The sequence below is a fragment of the Esox lucius genome, chromosome 20, assembly GCF_011004845.1.
Source record: "Esox lucius isolate fEsoLuc1 chromosome 20, fEsoLuc1.pri, whole genome shotgun sequence".
Lineage (NCBI taxonomy): Eukaryota > Metazoa > Chordata > Actinopteri > Esociformes > Esocidae > Esox > Esox lucius.
In genome coordinates, this window is record NC_047588.1 from 17,177,546 (window position 1) to 17,197,328 (window position 19,783).

General features: G+C 42.2%; 2 protein-coding genes across 3 annotated transcripts in view; one reads left to right on the forward strand and one right to left on the reverse strand.

Annotated features, from left to right (window-relative positions):
• The window catches only part of pmvk (phosphomevalonate kinase), a 24,049-nt gene extending 8,673 nt beyond the window's left edge, over window positions 1-15,376 (forward strand). Inside the window, exon 5 of the mRNA XM_020041090.2 lies at window positions 14,737-15,376. Coding sequence (XP_019896649.1) covers window positions 14,737-14,891 — 155 coding nt within the window. The 3' untranslated portion in view covers window positions 14,892-15,376. The remainder of the gene's footprint in view (window positions 1-14,736) is intronic.
• The window catches only part of LOC105019170 (tropomyosin alpha-4 chain), a 20,846-nt gene extending 4,382 nt beyond the window's left edge, over window positions 1-16,464 (reverse strand). Inside the window, exons 1-7 of one of the 2 annotated variants that reach the window (XM_010885129.4) lie at window positions 15,671-16,464; window positions 8,629-8,762; window positions 7,677-7,794; window positions 7,509-7,579; window positions 5,918-5,993; window positions 4,147-4,209; window positions 3,978-4,047 (exon numbers count right to left, since the gene is read on the reverse strand). In XM_010885129.4, coding sequence (XP_010883431.1) covers window positions 3,978-4,047; window positions 4,147-4,209; window positions 5,918-5,993; window positions 7,509-7,579; window positions 7,677-7,794; window positions 8,629-8,762; window positions 15,671-15,796 — 658 coding nt within the window. In that variant the 5' untranslated portion in view covers window positions 15,797-16,464. Of the gene's footprint in view, window positions 1-3,977; window positions 4,048-4,146; window positions 4,210-5,917; window positions 5,994-6,664; window positions 6,741-7,508; window positions 7,580-7,676; window positions 7,795-8,628; window positions 8,763-15,670 lie in introns of both variants that reach the window. The other variant, XM_010885128.4, reaches the window with a different exon arrangement.
• Window positions 16,465-19,783: the final 3,319 nt, after the last annotated feature.

Here is a 19,783-nt window from a genome sequence, read left to right on the forward strand (position 1 = left end):
ATTGTTTTTACTTGAATACTTACATTAAGAAAATAAATACCTTTTCATTCAACATTGTGCCCATTATCGTCAGTGATTAATTCAGACAACACATTTTTAAAGGACATCGTCAAAATCGCCAAAAATCGTTTTTTTCTGTCCGTATCGCCCACTCCTAACACACAAGGGTAATTACAAAAATACAAAACTATTTAACAAAAACAATCTAATGACCAAAGCTTGCTTGCCACGTTGCACTCGGTCCTTCTGGCAGGTCAGGTGCAAGAAGCACAACTGTTACAAGGGCACTGTCGCATTGGTTCTGGCATAGTTGCTTGTTGAGCGAGAAGTGTGATAAGATGCAGAACAGCTTGGTGGGAAGTGCTTTGGAGGACATACCTCAATATTCTACCCTCTAGAGTACTCTAAAAGCTGTCTCAAACAAAAATAATATTTGGTTATTGTGGTTTTTCTCCCATCAATCTATTGGTTTACTTTGACACACTGAATAAATGCTTTATTGTTGGCATTTCAAAATAAGACCTTCCTATAGTGCTCTAGAATGGGTTCTCACACAACATCTCAGATCCCAAATTTATATCAGGACCAAACGGAGTGAAATTCAAATTCCCTTACGACAGATAGGGTTAGGGTTAATAAATGGCTTTTGAAAGTAACCCTAAGTTACTTTCAAAAGCCATTTATTTGGCTTTTAAGTTTGAGAAAACTATACCTAAACTGAACAGTCAACCTGTTCATCTCCACTGTGCCCATGAATTAACAAGTGCATTTTATTTGTGAGAGCTTGATTGGCAAAATAGAGCGACAATCCCCTCAATCATTTGAAAAGCTGAGGGGTGTGGGCGCACTCATATACAGATTATCCCACATGACTTAGTTGGAAGAGAAAAATCATAATGACTTGGCAGGTATTTCTTGGGAGGAAAGCTGGCTGCAGCCAATGTCTTCGATCCTTTGGGAGTGGCTGCGATGAGACAGGGCCAAAGAAGGGAAAAGTGGGGTACACCTACACCTGCTTTTTCAGAATACAACATGTTTCCCCAACACGCAATTTGTCCTGGAGCAGGTACAAAACAGACGGGTGTCGAGCACTGAAGTACTATTGACTTGCAACTGCTTGACTAAACAGAAGGGGGAAAAAAAACTATTGGTTGTGGCTAAGCAGCCTAAGCCAGGTACACAGATAGGACAGCAGAATGGGTTTGAGCCATTTCAGCAGAGCTGTCTATTCAAACTCTCACAAGCAAATCAATATGACCCAACTTATGTTGTACATGACTCCATCTGTGTAAACATCCAGTTTTCACAATGACCAACTGGCCAGTATAACACATTTGTGCACTGCATTGAAGTGTGCTGTGAATGGCAGTAAAAACCCACCAGCAACATCCATCCAAAAGACAACACCCTTCACAGAGCAAAGTCCCCTTCACTGCCCTGGGGCATTGGAATTTGATGTTCAGACCAGTGGGAATGCCCCTTACTAGCCCTCCAACATCACTGGTAGTTGATCCTGGGAAACCCTCATCTGGTTTCCCATAGGAACTCATAGGTTCCTTAACTTCTAATTACTAGCCAACAGTGACTGAAGGGCTCAATGACATCAGCTTGCATGAAATCTAAACCGTTTTTAAAAGGGTAGTGGTAAGATTAGCAAGGGGTTTATTCACTCAGTGAGATCCACTTTTGTTTAGCTTGTACCATACGGTGTGTTTATAGAAAGACCACAAACAGTTTGCAAAAATCTGTTAATATAATTTACACACACGATGTTGGCCTGGAAAATAAATGCTAGTTTGACACATGTAGCATTGCAGCATCACACTCTGCTAGCAACTTGAAGCCACAAACATACAGTGGTCCATTTGATAAATGTGGAATAAACATACTGATAGATTACTGGCAACTTGTAATAATCAATCTATGTGGGTAGGCCACTCCATTTCAACACCTATTCAAGTGCATGTATTTCATAAATGTTCAACATCTACCTTGTGACTACACTTTAAATATATATTAGCTAGCTGCCCACTAGGACGTGGGCATGAGGAGTCATTAGTGGATGTGCATTATATTTGTAACAAAAGTGAGGATTTCCAGTGCACAGTGGTTTCTTTGTTAAAAAGCTGGTTAACCAGAATAAATAAAATAATTATGAATGAATCTAATGTTGTAGAAAATATATTTTTTAAATGTACAAGCTTTGAATTCAAGAAACTTACAGACAGATGGAAATGCAGTGTTTCAACATGCACATTGTGCAATCAAGTTTAATATATTTTAATGAGATGTTTCAGGCAGTGTATAGGAATACATGTTTAGGCCATATTGACAGGACTAAGCTCAAAGCATCTACTATACCGGTTATAATAGCTGGTAATGGTATGTGTGCAAAACCTTGGCCTAGTGATTTTCATTCCAGGGCTCCAGATTGCACACATTAAGTTGGAAGTACCATTTTGAAATTGTCACTTGAGATGCAGAAATTCCCTGACCACCACATACAAACGACGATTTGTTGAAACACTATAAGGGCATTATCCTGCTGATACCTGTAATAAAATGTCTTCCTGCCCCTCCACTGGTTTACAGTAGCCAGCTGTGGTTTTCAGCAAGCCACACTTTCTTTGGCCAAAAAATGAATAGAAATGCTCTTGGAGAAAACACACATTATGACTGTTATTATGACAGAGTTCAAGCATTCTGTATTTATATTTTTAACTCATCACCTGATTGAGTTGAAAAGGAACAACAGTACAACACACGACAGACTGTATAAGACCTGACTGGTAATGAAGGAACAGTCAGAAGTTTGTTCTACACAAACTTCTGGAGACATTACAAGATGCATGTCTGAGTGCCAAAACGTTGGTCATAATGAACATTGACCACACTTTCACAAACCTGAACCCTTCCTCTAACTCCCTTCATTTTACAGTCCAATGACCAGTCAGTCAGGGAGGATGATGCGTCTGACAAGAGGATGTTGAGTGCCTCAGACCATTCAGACTTTCATATAGGTGACGCAAAGCTAAAATGCATAGTGGACCAAAAGCAATGAAACCCAGATAGTGTGGTCAGCAAAAAACCAGTGAACTCAGACAAACTCAGAGCAGACAACAGCCAAGGCATTTTGCGGTCCCCTCTCGTCATAGAGATACACAAATATAGACGGGGTGTGTGCGCGCGTGCACACTTGTTAGAGAGACCAGTGCAGCAGGGATTGGAAAGGAGTCCAGACAGAAAACAGACAGTTACTCAAATGCAGCCAGCATACTGGCTTACTGTGCCAATGACAAAGAGACAGGCAATGTGAAGAGGATACGGATTCTCCCCCTCTAGGGGCAGAGAGGGAGGGGCGTGGAGAGGAACAGACTGCATTGGCCAGTTCTACAGAAATCCAACAGGTCTAATTTATATGAAATGTGCAGATAAATGCATTTTACTGTGTTCACAACAGTCCCATCCTCTGAGTGAGAAACATTTTAAAGCTACAAATGGGTGTGTAGCTCCACGAACGTGTATGTACATGGCAGGCTATGCCTCAACACTGTTCAATGATTCATTTGAAACATCCAGGGGCTATTGCACAACCATGTTTCACTAGCAGCTTAACCTTATTTCATTCCCATTAAAGTATGTCTACTTAATGGACCACACTGTTACTAACCCACGCTATACAGATGTGTCATGTCTAGTGTATTTAAATGGACTTTATGATCCAACTCCTCACTAATGGGTGTGCACTTCCATTTCTGTGTATAAACCTCATCCCTGGATGCACTTCCATTTCTGTGTATAAACCTCAACCCTGGATGCACTACCATTTCTGTGTATAAACCTCATCCCTGGATGCACTACCATTTCTGTGTATAAACCTCATCCCTGGATGCAGGAGAAAGGGATGAGGAGAGATGTGCATTAAGTTAAGATAGCACCTAATAACTGGACTGTAAATCACAACAAAGGATCCTTACCTTCAAGGTCGTCAATGGTCTTTTCCAGTTTTGCCACTGACCTCTCAGCAAACTCAGCACGAGTTTCGGCCTGCAGGAAGATAACAGTGCTAAATTCTCCCAAAACAGGGTTCATGCATAGTTGGAAACAATTCAGAGCATAATGTTACGCATTTCCAGGGAATCCCACCTCCTTGAGTTTGTCGGTCAGGATCTTGATCTCCTCCTCATATTTGTCCTCTTTCAGAGAGTACTGCCAGGGAGTAAGGGAGATGAAACCCATCAGAGAAGCACACATTAGGGATCAAGACCAAATATCACTTCATTTAACAAGGCATCAGGGAACACGTCTTCATGCATTTTAAATGCTGCATCTCTACAACAAAACATAATTTAATGAATTTTCTGAAAAATTGCAGCTTTTTTTGTCAAAGGTGGCCATTTTGTTTTAGGTCCAAAACTACAACATAATGCCTACAGGAGTGTGTCCATAGATGCACCATAGCAACGTGTGCAGATGCATCATCCAGTGCCAAAGCAGCAGAGAGACCAACACACCCTTCCCGGATTCCCTTTTGGGGGGCAAAAATCTGCAGACTATTTTTCAACTTCTAACAGATGCGATATGCAAAGCAACAACAAAAGAACAGGGGTCAGAGGACATCTGCAGCTGTAATGAGGAACAGATACTGACCTGCAGAAAGGGGTTGGCCCAACAAAACTATGAGAAACAGATTGTTACATACCTAGAATTCCCAAGCCTTCCTTCTGACTACGGAGTCTGGTTATAAACTTGTGGCTACTGTATTATTTGTGAGGGAACAGGTTTCCAGTGGCATCTCCACCACTACCAGACAAAGTAACAGGACAGAGCATAGTCTCATCAAGCTGGGAGGCTTTTGAGAGGACAAAGCAGCGAGGCGTGTACACCATGTACTGTGACCGAACCTCAATAAGCCAGGGGCAGTCAACACCGACCGAGAGCTTGGGTGAAAGAAAAAAAAAAAAAAGAATGAAAACAAACAGACTTCTTTCCTGGGATGACATCACTGGCAGACATTCATTTGGCAATGGGAGTGAGGGAGTTGTGTAGAGAAGGCCTCTTTCTCTGAGCTACAAAGCTCTGGTGTTGTGCAGCAGTGTCATCATCTGGGGGGGGGGGGGGGTGGGTCTGCATTCCTGCAGCTGTACAGTCGGGGTGTGTCCTGAGGAGCTTAAGGACTGCACCCCGGCAGAACAACACGGCTGAATCCCCTTGTAACCAGCTTAACGACATTCCCTGAAAGACCTTGGTTATAACCGGTCCAGGGTCCCATCTGATGGGAGATAACTGGATGCCCAGAGTCTCTGTTGAGCTTGTTTTGAAGCCTGCATATGTAGTCGCTTGTTCCACCAACCAATGGCAAAGTGACATGTCTGAGGAATAGACTGGGCTGCTCCCTGGAATTCGCTGGAATTTCCTCAGAGGTGGCAAGCTGTCTAAAGCTCTTCAAGTACTTTCTAGAACCTGCGAGGACGCTCCATGAACAATCACGTGCCCAACTTGTTGTTGCCTGACAATGTGAGGCTGTTGTGCAGAAGTTCATCCAAATAGCTCAGCTTGTGTTTACATGTATGTAGTTATATGAGCCAAGCCAAACAGGTTTAAGGGCATGTCTGGAACTACGGACTTGCTGGAGCAGAGAACACGATGCAAATACATGTCTGCCTCTATTGACAGATGCACCCAGATGGCCATAATATTCATTTACAGAACTTGTACATAGGGCATGTACATTCATGGTACGTTCTGATTCACAGCATCCACTGTTAGGGTCATGTTGTACACAATCACCAGCAACACCCCTACTCCATTCCCCCTAATATCAGTTGCCCAAGTCTTAAGGCCCTGTGACGTCTTCAGGAATGGTCTGTGTGCGGTTATGTTCAGTTCCTAAAGCATGCAGGATATGCCTTCCTACCTTCTCAGATTGGGCTTCCAGGGACTTTAAGTTATTGCTGACATTTTTCAGCTCCTCCTCCAACTCAGCACATTTTCTGCAGTATTTGTTTGTTTTGCAGTTCATTTAGCAAGGTGTAAAAATAGGACAGGGAGGGGGAGAGAGAGAGAGAGACACAGAGGGGGGGACAGGGAGAGAAAAACACAGAGGGTGACAGTAAGAGAGACACAGGAATGGGGCAAAGGTCAAGTTGGGAGTGGGGAAGAAAATAAATAAAGAACAGGGTTTAGCGGGTCAGGGTAAAGACAAAAACAGATGGAGAGATTTACAATGAGAAAAACCCCAAAAGAAAGGCATGAACTTTAACCTTGAAGGAATGAGACCTAAACCAGTGCGCTTTAAAAGTAGGACCCTAATAATAAAAAGCGTTGACGTATTATACAACTCCCTGATAAAACAAGCAAATATTTGGGGTCAAATATTTTTGGTGAACTCAGCCTGTAGGTCTCAAAGCTGGTTAAATTCATGCAGCGCATTGGGAAAAAAGGGGGCACTAGTGAAAAGGGGAGAGGATGGCGGAAGCAGCAGCTACTACTACTACTGTTGATCATGCAGCCAAATGAACGTAGTGACTTGAGCCAGCGAGGCTAGGAGGGCTGAAAATCTGGGGTCCCATTTATGAACATCTGTGGAAAAAAACCCGGTCAGACCTCTGAAGGTCCCCATAAGGCACCATTTTAGTGCCCCAGTAGTTGGTAAGAGCAGTACCTTGTCCTCAGAGGCCTGCAGGCTCTTCAATGACTGGTCGAACCCCCTCAGCTGCTCCTCCAGCCTCCGGACATTGCTGTTAGGGAGGGTGTGTGTGTGTGTGTGTGTGTGTGTGTGTGTTGAGGGCAGTCACATGACACAGAAGGGCATGCACAGAGAGACAGGCACAGAGAGACAGGCACAGAGAGACAGGCACAGAGAGACAGGCACAGAGAGACAGGCACAGAGAGACAGACACAGAGAGACAGACACAGAGAGACAGACACAGAGAGACAGACACAATATGGAGGGGAAAATGGTAAAAACGGGTAACCAGCAGGTGGTTGTGGAGGTGTGGTAAACCCATAACATGCACAAACAAGCACATAGACAAATGGGGAGAGAGGACAGAGTGGACAGTGTCATGGTGCTTTAATGGCAATCCCACTGTTAAAGTAACAGTAACCTGATATTCTTAAATGCATTTCCTATTCCGGCAACATGACAGGTAACTACAGAAGTGGCATTACACTGTACACACATCATATCCTCATCAATCTCCAGAACACATCAAAATTAAAATGGCAAAAGTGCACATGCAGTTCCTACTGATATGACAAGAGCTGTGAGAGCAAACGCATCATGCGGTCAGGCAAAGCTGGTGCAGCCCTGGCTGGGGCCCGTTTAGCTGGGACAGCCCCGGCTGGGGCCCGTTTAGTAACGCCGTGCCGAGACCCACTGAGGCTTTGAGGGTACTTGGATAGTATGAAAACTGTTTGTGTTCAGTCTCTACATAGACACACGCTAACGAAGGCTAAGGATCTAGCTGCCTGTGTGCACACTGATGCGAGAGGAAGTGACTCACGCCTCAGCCACCTCCGCCCTCTCCTCTGTACGCTCCAGTTCACCCTCAATGACCACCAGTTTACGGGCCACCTGCAGGGGGAGACAGCCATGAGACACTGGAGACAAAGGGAAGGGAGGGGGCTTGGATATCTAGTCCAAAGGAGCCCCGTTTCAGAGGTCAGCTCACCTCCTCATACTTGCGATCAGCCTCTTCAGCAATGTGTTTGGCCTCCTTCAGCTGGATCTCCTGCAGCTCCATCTTCTCCTCATCCTTGGAGGCCCTGTTCTCGATCACCTTCATGCCCCTGACAGAAGCAGAGGATTGGGAGAGGGTGTCAGGGTTTTTAAGACTTTGTTGCCATACAGTCCAGGGCGTTATGCACCAGAAACACTGCATTAGAAACAAACATGGACAGGTCCCATTTCTGGAGTCTGCTGGGTAACTTCCTCCACTGAGTGGGCCAATAAAGACATACAAGGGGACAAGTAACTTCAGCACATTGTATTTCAGTTCAACATTTGTTCTCTCAAAGCCTACTGTTGAAATCTACAGACGTAAAAATCATGCTATTTTCGTAATCTAGTTCTTTCAAGCAACAACATGCTCCTGTGAATGACAAGTCAGTACATCTCAAGCACTGGAGCAGCAGGCTACAGAAGTAGATATGTTCACACAGCACACAAGCTGAATACCATAGTTAGGTTATTTAAGGTTGTGACTAACATGACAGTGCGCAAGAAGCTATAAAACCTCAGCATTCATCTTGGCTAGCCTACTGCAGTGAGTAAAATACAGCATGTTTCTGCATTATAACCACCTTTTATATAGGTCCCAGGTGTTCAGGACATGGGGGTAACAGGCTGACACATCCTGGAGGATGGGGTAGTGCCCTAGCCTACATACACAGCCACCCAGCACACCAGTTCCTTTATCCACCAGGTACACACTCAAATAGTCTACCGCCAGCGCCCTCCAGCACACACTTCAATGACCTTGGCCCACATCCTCTCTGCTCTAAAACACTCACAGGAAGTCGAACACCTCCCACTTACAGAAACAGGAAGTGTCATCAGAGAAGTCAGGTGACCCAAAAATGCATTAAGAACACTGCACCGGCTCCAATCCTTCAATCACACACCTTTCGCTCTCATCCGCAGCTTTCTCTGCCTCCTCCAGTTTCTGTAGAGCAGTGGCCAGTCTCTCCTGGGCTCGGTCCAACTCCTCCTCAACCAGCTGGATACGCCTGTTCAGAGAGGCCACCTCAGCCTCAGCCTTGGGGAGGAAGGGACGGGGAGAGAGAGAGAGAGCTTTATATGTAACGTACAACAAAGGCACCGACGCCCACCACTCGTTCAACATGCCTCTCCCAAACACAGACAGGACACAGTGAAACACTGCCACTTGTCTATGACCACGTAGCAGAACAATATCACATCAACCTCGGACAGGAAGAGGGACACCGGAGTGATGTAGCCTACAGTCACAAACCTTGAAATTGTGAGTTAGTGTGACAGCAGCTAGCAATCATGGTTAGACAGAGGCCTGTATAAGAACACACCTCCCCCTCCCTCAGCCTGTGTGCGTGGGTGAGATATGGAAAGAACAGCACTCCACTCAACTGGAACAGAGCTGGCAAGGCTGATTCTGTGCGCTCAGAGTGTCTTTATGGACCAACCCGTCACATCTGATCACCATAGTCAGACACACAAACGCACAGAGCAAATCCCGCCCTGGTTGATTTACGGGTGTACGAAACAACTGGTCTGAACTGTGCATAAAGGCACCATTTGGGCACAGCAGCTTACTGTGCTGCCTGCCTGCCCACCCTGGTTGGACTGGATACTGTAAAGACAGGAAGACAAAAGAAAAGTGTTTGTGTTAAACCAAGATTGAGAAGCAGAGGGTTAAAGCACTTGGGAGCGTTAGTGCTTTGTATGGAGTCTTCCTCTGTTCCAAACCCCATGCATTGGAGCAGGTGAATAGTGTGCAGAAAAGAAGCGAGGAGGGCAAAGAGCAGTTCGATAGGAGGCGTGTTAAGAAAAGCCACTAGCAGATTGATAGACCATAAGTGAACGGCAAGGCAGTTTATGCTGATTAGCACATAGAGGATTATTATTTTGCACTTTTATTTTGGGTTTTATTTTGCATTTACTTCCGATAGTCAGTTGCAAACATTTACCAACGAGTATGTCTGGAAGTTAACAACCATGACTGCGCCAAAAGAGTTTGACCAACTAACTTAACTAGTGAAAAGGAATTTGTTCTGTTGGAGGTAAATTCAGGTTCAAGTAGGCAATTTTATATTTTGCAATACTCTTTCCGCAATAGGCCAGACAACAGGGACAAACGTGCGCATGAGACTGACATCTGGGACGTACGTGCACATCGGACTGACAGGAACATAGGTGCGTATTGTGCACAACCTTTACAGCCTCTTATGAATGTGTCACTCCCAGAGTCCACCAGGAGCCAGCTTCACCTGGGCAATGATAAATTAGCACTAATTAAGAAGACAAGCTAGTCGCTGTTATAACCAGAGTAGGAACCAAAATGAGACTAAACTAACATCATCGAAAAGGGGCAATCTTACAGCAAAACAAGTTTAGAACAATCTAGCTATCACAAGATAAACAACGATATGAAAACATTTTGTTCACAGCTATAAGGAAATGCATTATGTATGAACCATTCCTAACCAGTGCGCATCAATTCTTGTTGCTTGCTCTTTGGGGTTTCAGGCTGGGTATCATGAAAAGCACTTTGTGACCACTGAGGCAAAAAGGGCTTTCTAAAATAAATTGGATGGAACAAAGGTCATTATCTAATACATTCTGTAAATATGTCACATTACAGGCAACAAATATGCCAAGAATTCTGAAATAAAGACAATAAATGATTGTGTGGGTTGGTTGAATTTCCTGCCAAATACTTGATTTCAATTGCATATTACAGTTTCTCTTTCAGGCTTCTCCAAGAGAATTCCATATGAAAAACTGTCCACTTTATCTGCAAATAAATACAGGCCTACAGAATAATAAAAAAAATCTAATACCTAAAATATAGGATAGAAATGTGAATTTCATATGTTGACTTCAACTCAAGCATGAATAGCATCTATAAACAGTACAAATCTAAGCATATAGTATTGCTTTTACAGTATTTCAATAATATTTTTACGTATAAAATGAGTATACAATTATTTGGGTGAGCTTTGTTATTAGATTTGCTTGCAGGCTAGTTAAAATTAGCAAACTTGTTAGCCATACCTTGCTAAGATTATTAAAATAATATACAGTAATACCAGTGTACATTGATATTTAAACATGCATATTTACTAGGGCTGTAACTATTAGTTGACTTTCGTTCCAGACTGTTGTTCAGCCAGTTATTTACATAGCCCATTTCAGCTTAAATATGCTTGGAATATAACACTGAGCATAAAAATCTCCAATACCTTGCAACATTTCTGAACCTGCAGGCAGGCAACAAAAAAAAAATTACAAAGCCACGCGTAGGAGGAAACCATAGGAGGAAAACAATTTCATATTGGGAGTGTTGCCAGATGGGTAGGTTTCCCCGACAATTGGGCTATTTTTAATGGGCTTTGGCAGGGCGATTTATAGATAGGGTTGTATAGAAGATATAGCGTTTGAGCAAATTTCATGGTTTACCGTCAATGACTTGCGTAAAGGGCCTTAACGGAGATGAGTAATGTCGGAAAAACAAGAGGAACTTAATTCTTTTACACCAAAACTTACCATAAAACTTAACGCCTAAACTTCATCCATCCAATCCGCATAACATTTGTTAACGTCTCAGTTTCAGGCCGCATAGCCAAGTAGCCTACAGCTGAAGTAAGTTGAGAGGTGGATAAATGTGGCCTCAAGGCAAGGATGGAGGAAAAACAACGCAACAAGGCTGTTATATATAGGCCTACAGATCTTGTGCTTTTTAAAATGCAAGTCAAATTAACAAGAACATAGTATAACAATGAAAATAGACAATAATATTGACGGTGATTAAATATGAGGCTTGTTGAGTGATTTTTTGTGATTCCTAGATCTTCTAACAAACAGTTTTGATGCTCAATGGCAAAAAAAATTGGGTGGCTCAGACTTAATGAAATTAATAAGCCTGAAAATGCCTTTTGTAAATAATATATTTTTTATTTTTACGTTTCAACAGTATGTGAGTGGAGCAGAGCGAGGAGCGTTATTTGAGTGGGCCAGTACGCTCTCTCGCTCAAACCACTCCAAGTAGCGCTCACTAGCGATGGGTGCTGGCGAAAGAGGTTTGAAAACGCCCCGAAACCCTTACAACACTGCGCTGCCGAAACAGTGTCGAAGTTTGTTTCAAAGTGGCCAAGCCACGTGACCTAAGCAAAGGTTCAGTTACGTCATACTGTTTATCAGGATTCGATTATCTATGCCAGGCCCTGAAATAAAAGCCAATGAAAATGGCCAGATTGAGAGTTGTTGAGACAGACATTACTATCAGAATGATTCAGTAAATTTGGTGAAACGGTGGGAGCACAAAAAAAAAAAAAGATCCAGTGTGGGAACCTTGTGAAATGCATGATTTGTGCGCAACAACTGGGCTAGAATGTGCATTCACAACTTTCATACACAAATTAACATAAGCAACCAGTCTCTGCCTATGGCCCCCAAATGACTAAAACCACCACGTGGTCAGGCCATGCTCACCCCAGCACACATTTTTGACAAGTTATAGTTTACTAAGTACTTGAAACTGATAAAATAGAGGTGCAAAATAAAAGGTAACTTACAGGAATGAGGAAAACCAAGAAGAGCGGAGGGAGTGTGGTGATGTTGTAAGCACAACTAAAGAATCATTGTAGAATATGTGCGAATGCTAACAAAGGAACGTGGGTAGCTAGACCTACTTGTTACATTGTAGCAAAGTATTAAAACTTTTTTGTTTGCAGCCCAAAGGTACTAGCCTAACTTTTACAATAAGATTGTTATGATATGATCATTTATCTTTACAAATAGCACTTATATATATAAATTCAATGTGATTGCATTCTGTTAATTATTATAGCCTATTATTGAAAAACGTCACTATCAAAGAACGTTTCCACTGGTAATGCAGTAGACTACTAAAAAGATAATTTAGCATCTTGGTCCTAGCTGCTGTCTTGGATCCAAGATTTAAAACCAAGGGGGTGATAAGAGATGATCAGGTGCGTAACCAGTTTATAGACATACGCCATGGCTCGTACAGCTGCGACGGTCCTCGCTGGACACAAAAGTAGAGAAGTTGGAAAAGACGTGAAGCGTAACCTTCACAACCAAGAGCGATGGGCAGGATTTCTAACAGCTCAACTCCTTTCACATACTCAGATTTACATTAACGGCAGAGGGTTTTCGCAGGTTAACGATTGCATTGCGGTGTATGAAGAGGCTGATAATCCACAAGGAAAGATGCTAACGCACAGCCAGAAACTAAGAGCTCGCTCCAAGAGGTCTACATGCCTAGTAGGGATGCGCTAGTTGATTCATATCATAATCCCCAGTTACATCCAACGTACAGCGGATTTAGGGACATCGAATATTATTTAGATAAAGGGCAGACGGTTTGCAGCTGGGAAGAGTGACATTGCTAGGCCTAACAGATTTGATCTTAACATATTACGCAAGTATGTTACTGCAGCATTTTCTATAAGTGCAGGTTTAAGGGTCGATTTAACCAGATGCAGTGGCGTTTGTAGGGGGGCTTATTTAGAACTACTGTCTTCTGTGAAAGAGAAATGACTGGTGGACCACTAGCTCCTAGGAGTTATATATATTGATGTCAACGTAATAAAAAATAAAACTGACAATTTGCGGGAAGAATTGACAGGGCCAATTTAATAGGGCATTACTTCTATTCCACTATCAAGGCCTTAATGGTGTGCAGAAATGGTTGTCCTTCTGGAAGGTCCTCCCATCTCCTAACATGAGCTCTGTCAGAGAGACCATTGGGTTCTTGGTCACGTCTCTGACCAAGCCCCGTCTCCCCCAATGGCTCGTTGCTTGTTTGGCTGGGCGACCAGTTCTAGGAAGTGTTTGTTCCAAACTTCTTCCATTTCAGAATGGAGGCTACTGCTCCTGAAGAGCTTCAGTGCTGCAGAACAGATCTGCGCATCCACACAATCCCATCTCTGAGCTCTATGGATAGTTCCTTCAACCTCATGGTTTGGGACACTATCTAGATGGGGGTGCCATTCCAAATCATGTCCAATCAATTGAATTTACCAGGTGGAATCCAATCAACTTGTAGAAACATCAAGAATATAACATTGTGAAAACGTGCTTTTGCTTCATCATTCAGGGATAGTGTGCAGACGGAGTTTAGAAAAAGGTTGTAATGCATCAAAACGCAGAAAATGTGAAGGGGTCTTCACTTTCTGAATACACTGTATAAGCGTAGTACAAACCAGAAATAGGTAAAGACAGACTTCCTGCAATACCCTAAATGTTTCACCCATCCTCCAAACCACATGCCCTCTGCCTAGCTGCAGAAGTGCCAGGAGAATGTGTGGCGTGAATTCGCCCAACTAGCTTTCACAAACTGACAGATTGAATCTGAAATGGACCCACATGTGAAATGGCGACACTTTTTTGGCGCGAATGTGAGTAATGTTTTATGTTGTGACTTATCTACTACATAAAACCAAAACAGGCACACTGTGCACAGCAGTGTGATTCAAACAGAAACCAGTCAATTCACTTGAGGGCAGTGTAGAGAAAAGTGGGCGTTGCTTCCTCAGGCATCATTTCCTTAATTCCAGAGCACTTCTGCAAGGCCTGTTCTGAAAATGTACACTTGTGCTATGCAGACCCTGGCCTTTAATTAAACATGTAAGATCTGTTGAGCAATAATAGAAACCCGGTTGCCATGACACTAGCATTCAAGTGTTTGACAGCTTGCACAAGCAATGGCCCTCTTGCCAACGAAGGCCATCACCATAGAGATACGCAAATGAGCACCCCTCCCAAAAGCCCTGGGCCATCCGGATCCCCCACACCTTTGAAATAGCAGTATCATTAAAGACAGGCCATTAGTTAACATGTCTCTCTTTTCAAATTAGCTAGATAAAAGCAATTTAGTAAAAGCATTTCTGAATACTGTATACTTTCAGAGACATTATCCCAAAAAACAGGCAAACATTTGTCATCACCTGGAATTATTTAATAATCATGATATTAACACGTTTATTGTCCATTTTCATTTCCTCTCACAGCAAGCGGCAAAAAGACTCCACCACAATCAGTTGGCCCACATTTCCTGTGTCACCATAGAATGACTCCGCAAGAGCCGGGAGCTCTTGTCTCACACCAGCTTTCAGCAAGGGCCTCCGTTTTGAGTACTGTTGTCCAAAATAAAAAATTGTTTTAGGTCGTAATTTGTTTTCCATAGCGAATAGTTGTAATAGGAGTGATGTGTGTATTCAGTCAGTTAATTTGTAGCTTGTGTTTTGCGCCAAATATCTGTTTGAAAAGTAGTGACATGCATGTTATTTAAGAGTTCATCAAGGGGAGAAAAGCAACAACAAAAAATAATAAAACAATGTATATTCTCTGCATCATCTCGGTCACCAAACTAACTCCAAATTAGATCATTAAAAACTGGGGACTGGTCTAATGTAGTCCATCATGAAACCGCAATATAAAAAGTGCAATAAATGTTGCACCATGCGGCAAATCAGGCGCTTACATCACTACAAGTAATCTTAAGAGGAATTTGGCACAAAGAGCCAAGCTTGGGGGCAAACATTTGACATTCCAGTAAATGCACATTTGCAAGGTTACCACACGTTGTATTTGACTGACTTAAAGCAAAGATACCTGTAAACTATAATAAATTAAGGAAGCAAAATTACCGCCAGCTAGCAAGGTCCGACTTTAGCTAGGTAATTAAACGTTAGCTTTAGAAGGACTGTCACATCGTATTAATAGGCTAACGCCACAGACTATATTGGACTGACGGACCCAGTTATAGAAATCGGCACAACCATGTAGGCGTCAACTAACCAGTCAACTGGTTAGCCAGTTGAGATCAGTTCAAACCGTGCTGGAAACTCGGCATAGCATCATAAACTAATGTAGTTATACTGTTACTCTTTAGGTAACATTTAATTCCAAGCTTTGGCAGAAGGAAAGCAATTTCAATGTTACCTGTTCCCTTGATCTCTTCTCCTCTTCAACTTGTCTTTGCAAGACCTCGGCTTTTTCCTCGGCTTCATCCGCCTGTTGCTGCAAAACTTTAATTTTTCGCTTCACTGCTTCGATACTATTGGCCATTTTCTAAATTTAATTACTCTAACTAGCTATCCTACAATGCAAAGATTGTAAACGCGTATCCGACAACTACTAGCTCGAGCTGGATGATATAGTCGATCCCGTCAGAACGGTTGCAAGCAGGAAAACGTCGTTACCGGTGCAATGATTTTGAAGACACAGCAACGCCCCGCCAACGAGTCCAAACTGGAAATCAGAACAGAGGATTCGTTTCTTTCTAACGTTCACGTTACTCCACACTGTCTGCTTAGTCAAATTATTTCCGACAGACAAATCAATGTGCTAAACGTTTTACTTCCACCTAAGTTAGCTTGCTAGCTTAATAACTATGCCAAATGCGTCAACTCGACTTGTCTAAACTAAACAGAAGTTTTCACCTCGTTATGTTAGCGATTTGTCAATGAGACAGTTACATGCAGCTAATACGTTAGCAAACTAGCTAATGGCAAACAAAATGCGATAAGATGAGGTTCGAGTGAAGGTACAAAGACGAATAAAAGAGTTCCCTATAAAGCAAAACTTGTGTGCGATGGTTCGGTCTATTGAAGACGAATAAGAAAATTGCCGACAATTTGGAGGAAAGCTGTACAAAGGAGGCGGCTGTTCAGACTCTCTCGCCCCTGTGGGTTAAACTGCCTCGTTCTTTTCTCTTCCTTATTCAGCACGCTTCCGGTCTACTCCGCCCTGCAAAAAGGGAACTGACGCATTATGTATTCCGATGCTTTTGCTGGCCGGGTAATTACTTTAATAAAAATGAAAGAAACAGGATTGTGCAATAAACAATATATTTTTGTATTTCATGCTAGATATAACCAATAGTAGCTGGGTATAATCATTATCAACTAGATAATGATTATATGATTATACGCATTACTAGATAATATAGAAATGATAGCTATAGCCACTCCCATAGGTCCAGGTAGCCTTCACTGAAAATATATTATACGAAGGAACTCATACAAACCAAAGATAGGCGTAATGTCTTAAATCGATTTTTTTCATTTTCATATATTAACCAGTAATATTTGTTAGTATCACTTTGTCTAGACTGGTCCTGTGTGCAGTACATTGTCATGGTCAAACCCCCCCTTCCAGACTCTGTGCTTGGCTGGCTGCCCTCAGCTCACAGTCAGAGGGCCATCTGTCTAGGCTGAATAGGCCAGTAGGCCAGGCCATTATCTGGACTGGAGCAGAGTGAATTGTTTTATTAAGGATAAAGATGCATGCTCTTGTCAAGCTAACTGAAAACTGTTATCGTAAGATCCATTCTTTAAGGCCAATGTTCGGTTGAAACATGTTACAGTATAAAAAAGCAGAACATTGTGATAAATATTTATTTTCATATTCAATAGTACCAAGAAGTCTACACCATGAACGATTGACAAGTGTAGCAACCGTATACAACATGTGTACAGTACAGTATGTGTACTTGATTATGACTCGCACCTTACCACTAGATGTCCCCATGGTAACACATGCTCTCAAGTTATTTTCTTGGATTATACAGAAGTAATATTTTGCCACAAATCAATTGTCAATAACCTCAAATCAAACCATGCAATGAAAGGAATGTCTGCATTTGATCTGCTCTGTCTTGTATCTCTTGACTTGTCTATAAATGACTGATCAGTAAATACTTAGAAATTCCATTAGAAGAGAAAGGCATTTGTGTCACCTGCATCTCCCAATCCAATGTCCCAGTAAAGATGACTTCAACAAAGAACAATCCGATCATTTGAAACCCATCCCTTATCCTCACTAATGGAGCAGTGGACACCCTGCACCTCTGCAGTAGACTACACCCGTTTGGGATTACTAGCAGTGGATTACACCAGTCTGGAGTCTCAACGACCTTTGAACCCGGGTAGTTTGAAGGTCTAACTATACATCGTTCTCACTACACTCTCCCTGGTCACTAGGAATCTGTCCACCTGACTTTGGTTGTGTCTTACTGACTTAAGACTAACTGAAGACTCAGACAGGATCTTTTCTCCTGGCAGCTGAAAACTAAAGCCATTAAAATGTCTGCACCACTGAGTTGTGTAATTGTAATCCTCTCTGACGATTCTGGTTAATCTTAAGGTGTCTTACTGTTCTTCTTCTTCAGGGCCTATCTGACACATGGTTTGGAAAAGCAGGAGGTTTGACTGCATTGTCTCTATCATAGCATGGGCTATGCCCATCCTCCTTAATATTCTGGCCTCTACTGTCAATCAATCAATCAATCAATCAAATGCATTTTATAAAGCCCTTTTTACATCATCAGTTTTCACAAAGTGTTTCTACAAACAACCAGCCTGAAACCCCAAAGGGCAAGCAACAACAGTGTTGTGGTCAGTGGAGTGGCAGCTGGAATCATTTTGTTCTTGATCTGAAACCAGGAGGACTTTGGACAGGGACAGCAATGAATTTTTCGAGCCTGGTACTCATGAGGTATTGTCCAAGACTTCATGTCCTAAGTTTAAACGGAGCAGGAGTAAAATTTAGAGAGTGCATTCCTTAGATCTACAATGGATTTACAATGGAGAAGGAGAACTGACCCTACTCCCCTGGCACAATAATATAGCAGCGTAAAACCTTGGGGCTGAGACGGGGGGTCCGCTGACACTGTGGCCCTATCCAGTAACACTGTGGCCCCATGTTTTAAACACCATTGAATTTTGACATGGGAGACCCTACATGCGGCCTTGCTGTAACAAAGCAAACTATTAGATCAGCAGGTGGATATGTTAAAAATCAGGGGAGCACTGCTTTGACAGAAAAACATTTACTTGCTTACTGTCATAGTGCTGATATTAACAGAGGGATCAATGGAAGGTAGAGAAAGGATGTGTCTGAGTTTATGTTGTTAGAGAACTGTGTGTTTGGAAATTGTAATATTATATTAATAGGGGCTGTGTTTATGTTTATATTATCTGTATATTATACACTTATATTAGCTATATTGTAATTTTCTAACATGTGGAATATATTTTAAAGAGAATCAATTGAAATTACACATTCCTGAAATTATAAGTTAATTTACTCCACCCTTATTTTCAATATTTTTGTAGCCTGCCCTTGCAAGGACAGTGTCACCAAACCTCTTTCTAAACCATGTACAATATTTAAGGATCCTTTATACTCTTTTGTTTCAACCAAAGAGCTAAATTTTTGTTTCATCTAACAACTGTAGCACCAGGTTGCAATCGGTGCATGTGCCAAATGCCTTCAAGAGCATAAACCTGCTGATTGCTTTCAGTAAATATTTTTCAGGCAGCCCTTCAATGTAGCCTAGTAGGATGGAGGTGAGGTCTAGTTATAGATTTTGAGACATCCTGAACCCAAGAACCCAAGTTCTGTAATGTCCAGCTGAGGCCCTTGGATTCTTATTCCCAGGCATTTTCCATTTGGATATTGGCAATATACCAGACACACCTGATGATGCCTTATTGCTATTATAAACCGGTTTACAATGCAATTATAACAGTTAAACATTTGTGTGATGTCATACCCGTATTATTCAGTGAAATATATCACAGCCTTTAGCCAATCAGTATCTAGGATTCAAACTACCTGGTTTATAATAGATAGATTTTAGCATGATTTTTGGTAGATGTTGTTTCTTTTTGAGAGGTTGATTAAAGGGAAGACATTCTGATTAAGACATGTCCAGATCTGCGGAAACCAAGCTGCAAAGTAAAAAAAATAATGATCACTTTTGGATCTGGAAACAGTGCCTCTATTGGTCTTTTCCTGTTACTGTCAATTATGTTTAGGCCTTCGAGAGGTTTTTAGTAGATAAACCACTGTAATTAGTTTGCCTTGTTCAAAAGGCTGGTCAGCCAACTGGTCCAGTGTGTTGTGCCAGTAAACAACAAGTTGTTGGTTATCATCCTCAGTTGACAAGTTGTAAGAAACATCATTCTGTCCCTGAGTAAGAGAATTTGTGTAATTAATCACCAATGCTTGGTGTTTGTGAATGTGTTTCTTACCATCCCTGCTCCCTTG